Here is a 19,092-nt window from a genome sequence, read left to right on the forward strand (position 1 = left end):
CGCGCCACAATAGCAAAACCAGAATTTTTCGCCGCTAACCTAGCCAATTGCAAAGTGGCGTCTAGGGTGAAAGAATTAGCCAATTTGAGAGCATGAATTCTGTCCATAATCTCCTCATAAGAAGAAGAATTATTATTGAGCGCCTTTTCTAGCTCATCGAACCAGAAACACGCTGCTGTAGTGACAGGAACAATGCATGAAATTGGTTGTAGAAGGTAACCTTGCTGAACAAACATCTTTTTAAGCAAACCTTCTAATTTTTTATCCATAGGATCTTTGAAAGCACAACTATCTTCTATGGGTATAGTGGTGCGTTTGTTTAGAGTAGAAACCGCCCCCTCGACCTTGGGGACTGTCTGCCATAAGTCCTTTCTGGGGTCGACCATAGGAAACAATTTTTTAAATATGGGGGGAGGGACGAAAGGTATACCGGGCCTTTCCCATTCTTTATTTACAATGTCCGCCACCCGCTTGGGTATAGGAAAAGCTTCGGGGGGCCCCGGGACCTCTAGGAACTTGTCCATTTTACATAGTTTCTCTGGAATGACCAAATTCTCACAATCATCCAGAGTGGATAACACCTCCTTAAGCAGAGCGCGGAGATGTTCCAATTTAAATTTAAATGTAATCACATCAGGTTCAGCTTGTTGAGAAATTTTCCCTGAATCTGAAATTTCTCCCTCAGACAAAACCTCCCTGGCCCCCTCAGACTGGTGTAGGGGCCCTTCAGAACCAATATCATCAGCGTCCTCATGCTCTTCAGTATTTTCTAAAACAGAGCAGTCGCGCTTTCGCTGATAAGTGGGCATTTTGGCTAAAATGTTTTTGATAGAATTATCCATTACAGCCGTTAATTGTTGCATAGTAAGGAGTATTGGCGCGCTAGATGTACTAGGGGCCTCCTGTGTGGGCAAGACTGGTGTAGATGAAGGAGGGGATGATGCAGTACCATGCTTACTCCCCTCACTTGAGGAATCATCTTGGGCATCATTTTCTCTAAATTTTGTGTCACATAAATCACATCTATTTAAATGAGAAGGAACCTTGGCTTCCCCACATTCAGAACACAGTCTATCTGGTAGTTCAGACATGTTAAACAGGCAAAAACTTGATAACAAAGTACAAAAAACATTTTAAAATAAACCGTTACTGTCACTTTAAATTTTAAACTGAACACACTTTTATTACTGCAATTGCGAAAAAGTATGAAGGAATTGTTCAAAATTCACCAAAATTTCACCACAGTGTCTTAAAGCCTTAAAAGTATTGCACACCAAATTTGGAAGCTTTAACCCTTAAAATAACGGAACCGGAGCCGTTTTCATATTTAACCCCTTTACAGTCCCTGGTATCTGCTTTGCTGAGACCCAACCAAGCCCAAAGGGGAATACGATACCAAATGACGCCTTCAGAAAGTCTTTTCTATGTATCAGAGCTCCTCACACATGCATCTGCATGTCATGCTTCTCAAAAACAAGTGCGCAATAGAGGCGCGAAAATGAGACTCTGCCTATGATTAGGGAAAGCCCCTAGAGAATAAGGTGTCCAATACAGTGCCTGCCGGTTATTTTACATAATTCCCAAGATTAAAATAATTCCTCAAGGCTATGGAGTATAAAATATGTTTATATATAAATCGATTTAGCCCAGAAAATGTCTACAGTCTTAAAAAGCCCTTGTGAAGCCCTTTTTTTCTTTCTGTAATAAAAATGGCTTACCGGATCCCATAGGGAAAATGACAGCTTCCAGCATTACATCGTCTTGTTAGAATGTGTCATACCTCAAGCAGCAAAAGTCTGCTCACTGTTCCCCCAACTGAAGTTAATTCCTCTCAACAGTCCTGTGTGGAAACAGCCATCGATTTTAGTAACGGTTGCTAAAATCATTTTCCTCTTACAAACAGAAATCTTCATCTCTTTTCTGTTTCAGAGTAAATAGTACATACCAGCACTATTTTAAAATAACAAACTCTTGATTGAATAATAAAAACTACAGTTAAACACTAAAAAACTCTAAGCCATCTCCGTGGAGATGTTGCCTGTACAACGGCAAAGAGAATGACTGGGGAAGGCGGAGCCTAGGAGGGATCATGTGACCAGCTTTGCTGGGCTCTTTGCCATTTCCTGTTGGGGAAGAGAATATCCCACAAGTAAGGATGACGCCGTGGACCGGACACACCTATGTTGGAGAAACACCCCCTGCACCTCGCCACAGCCCCGCTGTGGCGCCTACCTGCCCTCAGGGATCTGCAAAACAGAGTTAAAGTTTCGATTTGGCCCAATACTCTCACAAGGGCCCACCGGAGTTGGAGCTTGCTGCTTGCCTGTCAAATACAACTGCGCAACGGAGGCGCGAAAATAGGCCCCGCCCATCTCACTCGATGTCTCTCAACCCAAATGAACCGCACCAGAGCGGTCTCAAACTAGCCATGTGGGTTCTTAAACCCAAAAAGAAGCCAAGTGTACCCTCTCATTAAAGCATCAAAAACATTCCTGCCAAAAACTTTATCAGCACTCCCAGTTAAATAAACGTTTGCCCACAAACACTCAAACTCAGTGTCAACCATTTTTTCTTAGCCCCTATATGCAAGCTTAGTAATACCCCTCTTTTTTTAGGATTACTGCTTACCCTTTCCCTCATGTTGATACTGTCAGCCAATTCTGAAATACCACAGTCTCTCCAGAAAACAATGACTGAACATACCTCACTGCTTATAGCATAAAAAACGTTCCTCACACTGAAGTTTCTTAAGTACTCCTCAGCCATTCTGGGGGAACTGCTCTGGATCTTAGTTACAAATGCTAAGATCATCATCCTCCAGGCAGAAGTCTTCATCCATCTGCTGCCTGAGAGAAAATAGTACACACCAGTACCATTTAAAATAAACTCTTGCTTGAAGAAAATAAAAACTAACATTTTATCACCTCTTTCACTTTACCCTTCCTAGTACTTAGAGTAGGCAAAGAGAATGACTGGGGGTGGAGTTAAGGGAGGAGCTATATAGACAGCTCTGCTGTGGTGCTCTTTGCCATTTCCTGTTAGCAGGAGGATAATATCCCACAAGTAAAGGATGAATCCGTGGACTCGTCGTATCTTATAGAAGAAAGGATTTTTACAGCTTTTCATGGAAGCAAAAGATACACAAAAATGAAAAGAGAAGGTGAATTCATTCAGTATTGATGACACCTAATATCCTTGTCTTAAACAGTTAAATAAATTCACCTAACATGACCAATTAATATTCTCATATCATTTTAATTTATTTTTTAATGTTTAAACCCCCAAAACCTCATCACAATCATACATTAATATTTAGATGATCAAATTTAATTTGTGTACAAGTTTCATAAAAAAAAGTGTGATTTGAATTTTCTTTTTTACATTTCATTAAACAAAAACGGTCTGATTTATTAGCATGTGAGATGCGCTTAAGATCTTTTAAATTGGTGGAAAAACAGCCAAGAAATTACACTAAAAATGGGCGAATACAGGATTTCAAGTGATCGAATATTATGATTTGAAAAACTCAAAAATCTTGTGAAAGACTTCCAGAAAATGCTCCTAATCTATTGGAATATAACATCATTGTCCTCATATGTAAGTTTTTGTAGCAAGTAGCTGAAGAGTGTAGGAAAATCGGTTTATAGCGAGTTTTTTTTTTTAAACAATCTGAGATGGTTCTAAATAGGAAAACCACACAAGTCTCCCATGATGCACTTGGCACTGTAGCTGTGAATGATAGGAAGGGAGCCCATATGTCTATAGCTCGAGTAACCCCTAACAGGTGAGTGACGTTTATTCACACATATTAATGCTGATGAGTATTGTGCACATTTGTGTCTGTAAGAACCGCGTAATCTGACCCTCTTACCTTCATGGTTTGCTTCCATTGCTGGTAGGATCTTGTGCTCCCTGAAATAAAAAAATAAAATTAAAGTTTGTGAGCTTGGAAATGAGATGCTGTGAGATCAGTCAGCAAAATCTACATTAAATTGCAATACCGCCACAGAATCCACCTGAGGTGATTTCCTCCTCGAAGATATCAGAGAACCCACGGCCGCCGTTTAACTTCTCAAGCCGCCCATCGATAAACTGGGGAAAGACGAGATCTGCAGGTGAGTGCTCCGAGGTGAGACGTGTTTTTTGTTACTGCACCAAATCCCATAATGTACAAGGGACTCTGCTGCATATCATACGGCGCAACTTGTAGAGATACTCAAATTTAATTGTCAGAGGTGTACTGGTATTTACTCGTGCACACCTATACACATATATATATATATATACATATACCCGCTCCTCTATACACAGTTACACACACTCATAAACACCTATACACATATATCCTCTATACAGATACACATGTATGTACACACACTCATACACACCTATATACATACATATATATACCCACTCCTCTATACACATACACATGTATGTACACACACTCATACACTCTTATATACATATATATATACCTACTCCTCTATACACATACACATGTATGTACACACACTCATACACACCTATATACATATATATATACCCACTCCTCTATACACATACACATGTATGTACACACACTCATACACTCTTATATACATATATATATATATATACCCACTCCTCTATACACATACACATGTATGTACACACACTCATACACTCTTATATACATATATATATATATACCCACTCCTCTATACACATACACATGTATGTACACGCACTCATACACTCTTATATACATATATATATACCCACTCCTCTATACACATACACATGTATGTACACACACTCATACACACCTATATACATACATATATATATATATACCCGCTCCTCTATGCAGATATACATGTATGTAACCACACTCATACACACCTATATACATACATATATATATATACCCGCTCCTCTTTACAGATACACATGTATGTACACACACTCATACACACCTATATACATATATATATATATATATATATATATATATATATATATACCCGCTCCTCTATACAGATACACATGTATGTACACACACTCATACACACCTATATACATACAAATATATACCCGCTCCTCTTTACAGATACACATGTATGTACACACACTCATACACACCTATATACATACATATATATATACCCGCTCCTCTATACAGATACACATGTATGTACACACACTCATACACACCTATATACATACATATATATATACCCGCTCCTCTTTACAGATACACATGTATGTACACACACTCATACACACCTATATACATACATATATATATACCCGCTCCTCTATACAGATACACATGTATGTACACACACTCATACACACCTATATACATACATATATATATATATATATATATATATATATATACCCGCTCCTCTATACAGATACACATGTATGTACACACACTCATACACACCTATATACATACATATATATATACCCGCTCCTCTTTACAGATACACATGTATGTACACACACTCATACACACCTATATACATACATATATATATACCCGCTCCTCTATACAGATACACATGTATGTACACACACTCATACACACCTATATATATACATATATATATATATATATATATATACCCGCTCCTCTATACAGATACACATGTATGTACACACACTCATACACACCTATATATATACATATACATATATATATATATATATATACCCGCTCCTCTATACAGATACACATGTATGTACACACACTCATACACACCTATATACATACAAATATATACCCGCTCCACTTTACAGATACACATGTATGTACACACACTCATACACACCTATATACATATATATATATACCCGCTCCTCTTTACAGATACACATGTATGTACACGCACTCATACACACCTATATACATACATATATATATACCCGCTCCTCTATACAGATACACATGTATGTACACACACTCATACACACCTATATACATACATATATATATACCCGCTCCTCTATACAGATATACATGTATGTACACACACTCATACACACCTATATACATACATATATATATACCCGCTCCTCTTTACAGATACACATGTATGTACACACACTCATACACACCTATATACATACATATATATATATACCCGCTCCTCTTTACAGATACACATGTATGTACACACACTCATACACACCTATATACATACATATATATACGCGCTCCTCTATACAGATATACATGTATGTACACACACTCATACACACCTATATACATACATATATATATACCCGCTCCTCTATACAGATATACATGTATGTAACCACACTCATACACACCTATATACATACATATATATATACCCGCTCCTCTATACACATACACATGTATGTACACACACTCATACACACCTATATACATATATATATATATACCCGCTCCTCTATGCAGATATACATGTATGTAACCACACTCATACACACCTATATACATACATATATATATACCCGCTCCTCTTTACAGATACACATGTATGTAACCACACTCATACACACCTATATACATACATATATATATACCCGCTCCTCTTTACAGATACACATGTATGTACACACACTCATACACACCTATATACATACATATATATATACCCGCTCCTCTTTACAGATACACATGTATGTACACACACTCATACACACCTATATACATACATATATATACCCGCTCCTCTATACAGATACAACAGATGTGCATTTCCCCATCCTATATTAAGGCAAACATACTGTATGCCAGCACTTACCTGCTTGAAAAGCTGTAGGTTCAGAGCCATCTCTAGGAACTGTTTCATGGTGCCTGAGCGCTGTGCCACAAAGCTCTCCTCAGAAAACAATATGGGCTCTCCCTGGAATAAATAGGCTTCAGAACGAAGTTGTTCACATCTTAGTACTTTGGTAAGTGAGGCACAGAATGGCAGTGTGACCGGCTTATTGGTGTCTATATTATTATTTGTAGAATGCCAACATATTATATATATATATTTATTAATATAATATAATAATATAATATATATATAATATACTGGTACCCCCATAGCTCACACTAATATACTGGTACCCCATAGCTCACACTAATATACTGGTACCCCCCTAGCTCACACTGCTATACTGGTACCCCCCTAGCTCACACTGCTATACTGGTACCCCCCTAGCTCACACTGCTATACTGGTACCCCCATAGCTTACACTACTATACTGGTACCCCCATAGCTCACACTAATATACTGGTACCCCCTAGCTCACTCTAGTACCCCCATAGCTCACACTGCTATACTGGTACCCCCATAGCTCACACTAATATACTGGTACCCCCCTAGCTCACACTGCTATACTGGTACCCCCCTAGCTCACACTGCTATACTGGTACCCCCATAGCTCACACTGCTATACTGGTACCCCCATAGCTCACACTGCTATACTGGTACCCCCCTAGCTCACACTGCTATACTGGTACCCCCCTAGCTCACACTGCTATACTGGTACCCCCCTAGCTCACACTGCTATACTGGTACCCCCCTAGCTCACACTAATATACTGGCACCCACATAGCTCACACTGCTATACTGGTACCCCCATAGCTCACACTAATATACTGGTACCCCCCTAGCTCACACTGCTATACTGGCACCCCCATAGCTCACACTAATATACTGGTACCCCCCTAACTCACACTGCTATACTGGCACCCACATAGCTCACACTGCTATACTGGTACCCCCATAGCTCACACTAATATACTGGTACCCCCCTAGCTCACACTGCTATACTGGCACCCCCATAGCTCACACTGCTATACTGGCACCCCCATAGCTCACACTAATATACTGGTACCCCCATAGCTCACACTGCTATACTGGCACCCACATAGCTCGCACTGCTATACTGGTACCCCCATAGCTCACACTAATATACTGGTACCCTGCTAGCTCACACTGCTATACTGGTACCCCCCTAGCTCACACTGCTATACTGGCACCCCCATAGCTAACACTGCTATACTGGTACCCCCATAGCTCACACTGCTATACTGGCACCCCCTAGCTCACACTGCTATACTGGCACCCCCATATCTATCACTACTATACTGGTACCCCCATAGCTCACAATGCTATACTGACACCCCCATAGCTCACTCTAGTACCCCCATAGCTCACACTGCTATACTGGTACCCCCATAGCTCACTCTAGTACCCCCATAGCTCACACTGCTATACTGGCACCCCCATAGCTCACTCTAGTACCCCCATAGCTCACACTGCTATACTGGTACCCCCATAGCTCACACTGCTATACTGGTACCCCCCTAGCTCACACTGCTATACTGGTACCCCCATAGCTCACACTGCTATACTGGTACCCCCCTAGCTCACACTGCTATACTGGTACCCCCCTAGCTCACACTGCTATACTGGTACCCCCCTAGCTCACACTGCTATACTGGCACCCCCCTAGCTCACTCTAGTACCCCCATAGCTCACACTGCTATACTGGCACCCCCATAGCTCACACTGCTATACTGGTACCCCCCTAGCTCACACTGCTATACTGGTACCCCCCTAGCTCACACTGCTATACTGGTACCCCCATAGCTCACACTGCTATACTGGTACCCCCATAGCTCACACTGCTATACTGGTACCCCCATAGCTCACACTGCTATACTGGTACCCCCATAGCTCACACTGCTATACTGGTACCCCCCTAGCTCACACTGCTATACTGGTACCCCCATAGCTCACACTGCTATACTGGCACCCCCATAGCTCACACTGCTATACTGGCACCCCCTAGCTCCCACTGCTATACTGGTATCCCCCTAGCTCACACTGCTATACTGGTACCCCCATAGCTCACACTGCTATACTGGTATCCCCATAGCTCACACTGCTATACTGGTACCCCCTAGCTCACACTGCTATACTTGTACCCCCCTAGCTCACACTGCTATACTGGTACCCCCCTAGCTCACACTGCTATACTGGCACCCCCATAGCTCACACTGCTATACTGGCACCCCCATAGCTCACACTGCTATACTGGCACCCCCATAGCTCACACTGCTATACTGGCACCCCCATAGCTCACACTGCTATACTGGTACCCCCCTAGCTCACACTGCTATACTGGTACCCCCTAGATCACACTGCTATACTGGTACCCCCCCTAGCTCACACTCCTATACTGGTACCCCCATAGCTCACACTGCTATACTGGTACCCCCATAGCTCACACTAATATACTGGTACCCCCTAGCTCACACTGCTATACTGGTACCCCATAGCTCACACTGCTATACTGGTACCCCCCTAGCTCACACTGCTATACTGGTACCCCCCTAGCTCACACTGCTATACTGGTACCCCCCTAGCTCACACTGCTATACTAGCACCCCCATAGCTCACACTGCTATAATGGTACCCCCATAGCTCACACTGCTATACTGGTACCCCATAGCTCACACTGCTATACTGGTACCCCATAGCTCACACTGCTATACTGGTACCCCCATAGCTCACACTGCTATACTGGTACCCCATAGCTCACACTAATATACTGGTACCCCCATAGCTCACACTGCTATACTGGTACCCCATAGCTCACACTAATATACTGGTACCCCCATAGCTCACACTGCTATACTGGTACGCCCATAGCTCACACTGCTATACTGGTACCTCCATAACTCACACTGCTATACTGGTACCCCCATAGCTCACACTGCTATACTGGTACCCCCATAGCTCACACTGCTATACTGGTACCCTCATAGCTCACACTGCTATACTGGCACCCCCATAGCTCACACTGCTATACTGGCACCCCCATAGCTCACACTGCTATACTGGCACCCCCTTAGCTTAAACTGCTATACTGGTACCCCCCTAGCTCACACTGCTATACTGGTACCCCCATAGCTCACATTGCTATACTGGTACCCCCATAGCTCACACTGCTATACTGGTACCCCCATAGCTCACACTGCTATACTGGTACCCCCATAGCTAACACTGCTATACTGGTACCCCCATAGCTCCCACTGCTATACTAGTACCCCCATAGCTCCCACTGCTATACTGGTACCCCCATAGCTCCCACTGCTATACTGGTACCCCCCTAGCTCACACTGCTATACTGGTACCCCCATAGCTCACACTGCTATACTGGCACCCCCATAGCTCACACTGCTATACTGGCACCCCCTAGCTCCCACTGCTATACTGGTACCCCCCTAGCTCACACTGCTATACTGGTACCCCCATAGCTCACACTGCTATACTGGCACCCCCATAGCTCACACTGCTATACTGGCACCCCCCTAGCTCCCACTGCTATACTGGTACCCCCCTAGCTCACACTGCTATACTGGTACCCCCATAGCTCACACTGCTATACTGGTACCCCCATAGCTCACACTGCTATACTGGTACCCCCTAGCTCACACTGCTATACTTGTACCCCCCTAGCTCACACTGCTATACTGGTACCCCCCTAGCTCACACTGCTATACTGGTACCCCCCTAGCTCACACTGCTATACTGGTACCCCCTTAGCTCACACTGCTATACTGGCACCCCCATAGCTCATACTGCTATGCTGGCACCCCCATAGCTCACACTGCTATACTGGCACCCCCAAAGCTCACACTGCTATACTGGCACCCCCATAGCTCACACTGCTATACTGGCACCCCCATAGCTCACACTGCTATACTGGTACCCCCCTAGCTCACACTGCTATACTGGTACCCCCTAGCTCACACTGCTATACTGGTACCCCCCCTAGCTCACACTGCTATACTGGTACCCCCATAGCTCACACTGCTATACTGGTACCCCCATAGCTCACACTAATATACTGGAACCCCCTAGCTCACACTGCTATACTGGTACCCCATAGCTCACACTGCTATACTGGTACCCCCCTAGCTCACACTGCTATACTGGTACCCCCCTAGCTCACACTGCTATACTGGTACCCCCATAGCTCACACTGCTATACTAGCACCCCCATAGCTCACACTGCTATACTGGTACCCCCATAGCTCACACTGCTATACTGGTACCCCATAGCTCACACTGCTATACTGGTACCCCATAGCTCACACTGCTATACTGGTACCCCATAGCTCACACTAATATACTGGTACCCCCATAGCTCACACTGCTATACTGGTACCCCCATAGCTCACACTAATATACTGGTACCCCCATAGCTCACACTGCTATACTGGTACCCCCATAGCTCACACTGCTATACTGGTACCTCCATAACTCACACTGCTATACTGGTACCCCCATAGCTCACACTGCTATACTGGTACCCCCATAGCTCACACTGCTATACTGGTACCCTCATAGCTATCACTGCTATACTGGTACCCCCATAGCTATCACTGCTATACTGGCACCCCCATAGCTCACACTGCTATACTGGCACCCCCATAGCTCACACTGCTATACTGGAACCCCCTTAGCTTAAACTGCTATACTGGTACCCCCCTAGCTCACACTGCTATACTGGTACCCCCATAGCTCACACTGCTATACTGGTACCCCCATAGCTCACACTGCTATACTGGTACCCCCATAGCTCACACTGCTATACTGGTACCCCCATAGCTCACACTGCTATACTGGTACCCCCATAGCTCACACTGCTATACTGGTACCCCCATAGCTCACACTGCTATACTGGCACCCCCATAGCTCACACTGCTATACTGGTACCCCCCTAGCTCACACTGCTATACTGGTACCCCCCTAGCTCACACTGCTATACTGGTACCCCCATAGCTCACACTGCTATACTGGCACCCCCATAGCTCACACTGCTATACTGGCACCCCCATAGCTCACACTGCTATACTGGTACCCCCATAGCTCACACTGCTATACTGGTACCCCCATAGCTCACACTGCTATACTGGTACCCCCATAGCTCACACTGCTATACTGGTACCCCCATAGCTCACACTGCTATACTGGCACCCCCATAGCTCACACTGCTATACTGGTACCCCCCTAGCTCACACTACTATACTGGTACCCCCCTAGCTCACACTACTATACTGGTACCCCCATAGCTCACACTGCTATACTGGCACCCCCATAGCTCACACTGCTATACTGGCACCCCCCTAGCTCACACTGCTATACTGGTACCCCCTAAACAGCTATACTGGCAAACCCATAGCCCAGACTGTTATACTAAGACTCACGGGCTTGTATCGTAGCGCATCTCTGTACGACCCAAACAGTGCAACCTGGGCTCTCAGAAACGCCCGGGACACCCCGTCACCTGATGATGTAGACTGCTTCTTCAGCTTGTGTTTTAGAGATGACACCTGAGAGAGAGGAAGAGACATAAAAAGTACAGGGGTGAAGCTGCGGAGCCTTGTGATGTAGGAGCTGACAAACTGACCCTGTGAGGGGCCACACGCGAGACGACCTTGGTCCCGGACCTGCAGGGTCACCTGATCAGGCAGCCCAGATACTGCACCTGCTGAACTGTTAATGAGACAAGGGCCGCACAGGTGAGAATGGGACCAGGCTTCATTATCACAGCCACAAGTGCATTCTGGGAAACGTAATTCTATCACAACCCTAGATAAAATGCACGTCATTTATTAGTACCTGTTTATCTGAGTAATGTACTACTGGGATCTGGTGAGCCAACGACAAGAGGCATATGTGTGTAGCCACCAATAAGCAGCTAGCTGCCAGTAGTACATTTCTGCTCCTGAGCCCTCCTACCTGCATTTCAAACAAGTAAATCTGATAATAAAAGTAAATAATAAAATTGGTGCACTTGTTCATGTTCTTTTATAGAACGTCAAACTCAAACTGAAATTCCCCAATAAAATATTCCCACTGTACAGAGATAAGCTGAACAGATTCATCAGAAAGACAAGGTCACTGCTGTGTAATGTACTGACCAGAGGAATAACAAGCCGTGCAAAAGCTGCCCAATGCTAAAGGTAGAATATGTAATTTCATTGTCTTTAATAAAGCTCTTACATAGAGGGTTATATGGTGCAATAGGATGAGTTATAGGGAGGGTTATATGGTGCAATAGGATGAGTTATAGGGAGGTTTATATGGTGCAATAGGAGAAGTTATAGGGAGGGTTATATGGTGCAATAGGAGGAGTTATAGGGAGGGTTATATGGTGCAATAGGAGGAGTTATAGGGAGGGTTATATGGTGCAATAGGAGGAGTTATAGGGAGGGTTATATGGTGCAATAGGAGGAGTTATAGGGAGGGTTATATGGTGCAATAGGAGGAGTTATAGGGAGGGTTATATGGTGCAATAGGAGGAGTTATAGGGAGGGTTATATGGTGCAATAGGAGGAGTTATAGGGAGGGTTATATGGTGCAATAGGAGGAGTTATAGATAGGGTTATATGGTGCAATAGGAGGTGTTATATAGAGGGTTATATGGTGCAATAGGAGGTGTTATATAGAGGGTTATATGGTGCAATAGGAGGTGTTATATAGAGGGTTATATGGTGCAATAGGAGGTGTTATATAGAGGGTTATATGGTGCAATAGGAGGTGTTATATAGAGGGTTATATGGTGCAATAGGAGGTGTTATATAGAGGGTTATATGGTGCAATAGGAGGAGTTATAGGGAGAGTTATAGGGTGCAATAGGAGGAGTTATAGGGAGGGTTATATGGTGCAATAGGAGGAATTATAGTGAGGGTTATATGGTACAATAGGATGAGTTATAGGGAGGGCTATATAGTGCAATAGGAGGAGTTATAGATAGGGTTATATGGTGCAATATGAGGAGTTATAGGGAGGGTTATATGGTGTAATAGGAGGAGTTATAGGGAGGGCTATATAGTGCAATAGGAGGAGTTATAGATAGGGTTATATGGTGCAATATGAGGAGTTATAGGGAGGGTTATATGGTGCAATAGGAGGAGTTATAGGGAGGGTTATATGGTACAATAGGAGGAGTTATAGGGAGGGTTATATGGTGCAATAGAAGGGGTTATAGGGAGGGTTATATGGTGCAATAGGAGGAGTTATAGGGAGGGTTATATGGTGCAATAGGAGGAGTTATAGGGAGGGTTATTTGGTGCAATAGGAGGAGTTATAGGGAGGGTTATATGGTGCAATAGGAGGAGTTATAGGGAGGGTTATATGGTACAATAGGAGGAGTTATAGGGATGTTTATATGGTGCAATAGGAGGAGTTATAGGGAGGGTTATATGGTGCAATATGGGGAGTTATAGGGAGGGTTATATGGTGCAATAGGAGGAGTTATAGATAGGGTTATATGGTGCAATATGAGGAGTTATAGGGAGGGTTATATGGTGCAATAGGAGGAGTTATAGATAGGGTTATATGGTGCAATAGGAGGAGTTATAGGGAGGGTTATATGGTGCAATAGGAGGAGTTATAGGGAGGGTTATATTGTACAATAGGAGGAGTTATAGGGAGGGTTATATGGTACAATAGGAGTTATAGGGAGGGTTATATAGTGCAATAGGAGGAGTTATAGGGAGGGTTATATGGTACAATATGAGGAGTTATAGGGAGGGTTATATGGTGCAATAGGAGGATTTATAGAGAGGGTTATATGGTGCAATAGGAGGAGTTATAGGGAGGGTTATATGGTGCAATAGGAGGAGTTATAGAGAGGGTTATATGGTTCAATAGGAGGAGTTATAGTGAGGGTTATATGGTGCAATAGGAGGAGTTATAGGGAGGGTTATATGGTGCAATATGGGGAGTTATAGGGAGGGTTATATGGTGCAATAGGAGGAGTTATAGATAGGGTTATATGGTGCAATATGAGGAGTTATAGGGAGGGTTATATGGTGCAATAGGAGGAGTTATAGATAGGGTTATATGGTGCAATAGGAGGAGTTATAGGGAGGGTTATATGGTGCAATAGGAGGAGTTATAGGGAGGGTTATATTGTACAATAGGAGGAGTTATAGGGAGGGTTATATGGTACAATAGGAGTTATAGGGAGGGTTATATAGTGCAATAGGAGGAGTTATAGGGAGGGTTATATGGTACAATATGAGGAGTTATAGGGAGGGTTATATGGTGCAATAGGAGGAGTTATTGGGAGGGTTATATAGTGCAATAGGAGGAGTTATAGTGAGGGTTATATGGTGCAATAGGAGGAGTTATAGGGAGGGTTATATGGTGCAATAGGAGGAGTTATAGGGAGGGTTATATGGTGCAATAGGAGGAGTTATAGGGAGGGTTATATGGTGCAATAGGAGGAGTTATAGGGAGGGTTATATGGTGCAATAGGAGTTATTAGGAGGGTTATATGGTGCAACAGGAGGAGTTATAGGGAAGGTTATATGGTGCAATAGGAGGAGTTATAGGGAGGGTTATATGGTGCAATAGGAGGAGTTATAGGGAAGGTTATATGGTGCAATAGGAGGAGTTATAGGGAGGGTTATATGGTGCAATAGGAGCAGTTATAGGGAGGGTTATATGGTGCAATAAGAGGAATTATAAGGAGGGTTATATAGTAAAATAGGAGGAGTTATAAGGAGGGTTATATGGTGCAATATGAGGAGTTATAGGGAGGGTTATATGGTGCAATATGAGGAGTTATAGGGAGGGTTATATGGTGCAATAGGAGTTATTAGGAGGGTTATATGGTGCAACAGGAGGAGTTATAGGGAAGGTTATATGGTGCAATAGGAGGAGTTATAGGGAGGGTTATATGGTGCAATAGGAGGAGTTATAGGGAAGGTTATATGGTGCAATAGGAGGAGTTATAGGGAGGGTTATATGGTGCAATAGGAGCAGTTATAGGGAGGGTTATATGGTGCAATAGGAGGAGTTATAGGGAGGGTTATATGGTGCAATAGGAGCAGTTATAGGGAAGGTTATATGGTGCAATAGGAGGAGTTATAGGGAGGGTTATATGGTGCAATAGGAGGAGTTATAGGGAGGGTTATATGGTGCAATAGGAGTTATAGGGAGGGTTATATGGTGCAATAGGAGTAGTAATAGGAAGGGTTATATGGTGCAATAGGAGCAGTTATAGGGAGGGTTATATGGTGCAATAGGAGGAGTTATAGGGAGGGTTATATGGTGCAATAGGAGGAGTTATAGGGAGGGTTATATGGTGCAATAGGAGGAGCTATAGGGAGGGTTATATGGTGCAATAGGAGGAGTTATAGGGAGGGTTATATGGTGCAATAGGAGGAGTTATAGGGAGGGTTTTATGGTGCAATAGGAGTTATAGGGAGGGTTATATGGTGCAATAGGAGGAGTTATAGGGAGGGTTAAATGGTGCAATAGGAGGAGTGTTACAAACTGCTATTTGTGACTGGCCCTTTAAATGGAAGGTTGCCCTGCTTCCCTGGATTTTGGAGAAGCCTATTTGCCAGCCTCCTTCCTCATGACTATGGCCCCTGGAAGATTGTGCCCCTGAGAGTATATTGACTTTTGTTGGGTGTGTGTGGCCCTTTGGGAAACGTCTGGGGACATATTGTGACTCTGGTGAACAATGCCCCCTTTAAGACTATGTCCCCAGACCTGTGAAATGACTTGTCCCTGGCTTTCTCCCACTTGGTTCAGTTTCATTGTGTGCCATTAAGAGTTAAATTTTGTTCAGCTTCAAGAAACCTATTCTACATACAAGTCTGCTGGGATTAGCTCTAATTAGGTTTAGTGATCAACTTTCCCATTGTCTAATCAGACTTCTAGTAGTGATAAGGTGGACTGCATTGTTTTATTGTGTGTAATGTTATCTGCTGAAGTAAATGTTGTGGCCTGTCAAAGGGAGTGTCTCTCTATCTAATATCAAATGTGTGATGGGGGATTTTATGCCTCCCCCTGAGAGTGTCCTGTTTGCATGTAACCTCAATAAAAAGGAGGCTGTGTGCTCCAGCACATCAGACCTATTTTCTGTCCCTCTAACTTGCAGCTTTGACTCATGTTTGTAGGGGACAGCTTATAATCACTACAGGGATTGCTGACTATGGTGCTGATGATTCTTTGGTGAGCGCTAGGAGCATCCTTTTCTACGGTCCAACTTCCAGCCAGCCTGGAGGCAACCGTAACATTTGGCGGCAGCGGTGGGATAGCATCCTAGCGCAAGGAGCAGCACCACAACAGCACTGGTATCGTAGGAGAGTTATTGAGGGCAACGCTAGCCACTGCGCAGCGTCCCTACCTACAGCAGCATGGAGCTGACAAGACACTATTCAGAACCCTGTGAAGAGCACCTCAACCTGATCCGTCGCTATGAGGGCGCGGATTTCGTTCCAGAGGTAAAGAGGCGGCTAGTCCGATATGGTCCAGACCCTGCACAGGAGGTAGTCAGTCGCATCATCCGGGAATTGGATACGGAGAACAAAGCGGCACGAGCTTTTGAGCGCCAACTGTGGAGTTTGAGGGTCTGGACACCTGGTCTCCAGCGAGAAAGTGAGTCACAGGGAGCGGAGAGCAACGACCTCCCTTCCCAGCGGCAGCCAGAGTTACAGGGAGAGGAGAGCAGCGACCTCCCTCCCCAGCGGCAGTATACCGTGCAGAGGGAAGAGACAACCAGTCCCCTTCCCCAGCCAGAGATACCAGAGGCAGCAGGCCTCATAGACTGGTCCTGGGAGGACCCCCAGCAGGCAGGTGGAGATGGGACCGCAGTCTCTCTACCGGCCCTACAGGGATGCTGGGCAGGCGGCCCAGATCCCCAGCGACAGACCCAGCTACAGGGAGGGGAGAGCATCGACCTCCCTCCCCAGCCGGAGTGTGCCTTCCAGGGAGAGGAGACAACCGGTCTCTCTCCCCAGCCGCAGCATGTTCCACAGGAAGCGGAGAGCATCGACCTCCCTTCCCAACGGCCACCGGAGTATCAGGAGGAGGAGGTAAGCCAATCTCCCCCTCCCCAGCTAACTCCTAACTTGGGCCCAGGGTTAACAGTGGAGATGTTAACCCCCACTGACCCCCACGTTCCCTTTGCCACCGGGCAGGACTATGCCCCAATTCCCCCAGCAGAAGAGCTGGCATCAGAACAGAACGCTGCTGGCCTCTGCCCTACAGACCCCCTTGTTACAGGACTGGCCTGCAAACCCCTCACCCCAGCAGAAGCGCTGGCACCAGGGCAGAGTGCCGCTGGCCTCTGCCCCCCAAGTACCATCAGCTATTTGCACAGCTGCGCCAGGAAGGCAGAGGATGCTACACTTTCATCCTATAACCTGGAACCTACAGGCCAGTGCTACTTGTTGTGGGGGGGCTGCTTTGCTGCTAGTGTTTATTTGTGGGTGGGTTGCGAGACTAACTTAGGCACTGACCGACAGAAGGTCAGGTGCCTTGTTAGTCTCCCTCCAAAAGGGGAGATATGTTACAAACTGCTATTTGTGACTGGCCCTTTAAATGGAAGGTTGCCCTGCTTCCCTGGATTTTGGAGAAGCCTATTTGCCAGCCTCCTTCCTCATGACTATGGCCCCTGGAAGATTGTGCCCCTGAGAGTATATTGACTTTTGTTGGGTGTGTGTGGCCCTTTGGGAAACGTCTGGGGACATATTGTGACTCTGGTGAACAATGCCCCCTTTAAGACTATGTCCCCAGACCTGTGAAATGACTTGTCCCTGGCTTTCTCCCACTTGGTTCAGTTTCATTGTGTGCCATTAAGAGTTAAATTTTGTTCAGCTTCAAGAAACCTATTCTACATACAAGTCTGCTGGGATTAGCTCTAATTAGGTTTAGTGATCAACTTTCCCATTGTCTAATCAGACTTCTAGTAGTGATAAGGTGGACTGCATTGTTTTATTGTGTGTAATGTTATCTGCTGAAGTAAATGTTGTGGCCTGTCAAAGGGAGTGTCTCTCTATCTAATATCAAATGTGTGATGGGGGATTTTATGCCTCCCCCTGAGAGTGTCCTGTTTGCATGTAACCTCAATAAAAAGGAGGCTGTGTGCTCCAGCACATCAGACCTATTTTCTGTCCCTCTAACTTGCAGCTTTGACTCATGTTTGTAGGGGACAGCTTATAATCACTACAGGGATTGCTGACTATGGTGCTGATGATTCTTTGGTGAGCGCTAGGAGCATCCTTTTCTACGG

The 19,092-nt window shown here is 44.6% G+C and overlaps 1 protein-coding gene across 1 annotated transcript in view; it reads right to left on the reverse strand.

Moving 5' to 3' along the window:
- The window catches only part of DENND1B (DENN domain containing 1B), a 338,838-nt gene that overhangs the window by 64,658 nt on the left and 255,088 nt on the right, over nucleotides 1-19,092 (reverse strand). Inside the window, exons 13-16 of the mRNA XM_053693753.1 lie at nucleotides 12,260-12,385; nucleotides 6,786-6,887; nucleotides 4,017-4,092; nucleotides 3,872-3,912 (exon numbers count right to left, since the gene is read on the reverse strand). Of these exons, the coding sequence (XP_053549728.1) occupies nucleotides 3,872-3,912; nucleotides 4,017-4,092; nucleotides 6,786-6,887; nucleotides 12,260-12,385 (345 nt within the window). The remainder of the gene's footprint in view (nucleotides 1-3,871; nucleotides 3,913-4,016; nucleotides 4,093-6,785; nucleotides 6,888-12,259; nucleotides 12,386-19,092) is intronic.

The sequence above is a fragment of the Bombina bombina genome, chromosome 10 (genome assembly GCF_027579735.1).
Source record: "Bombina bombina isolate aBomBom1 chromosome 10, aBomBom1.pri, whole genome shotgun sequence".
Lineage (NCBI taxonomy): Eukaryota > Metazoa > Chordata > Amphibia > Anura > Bombinatoridae > Bombina > Bombina bombina.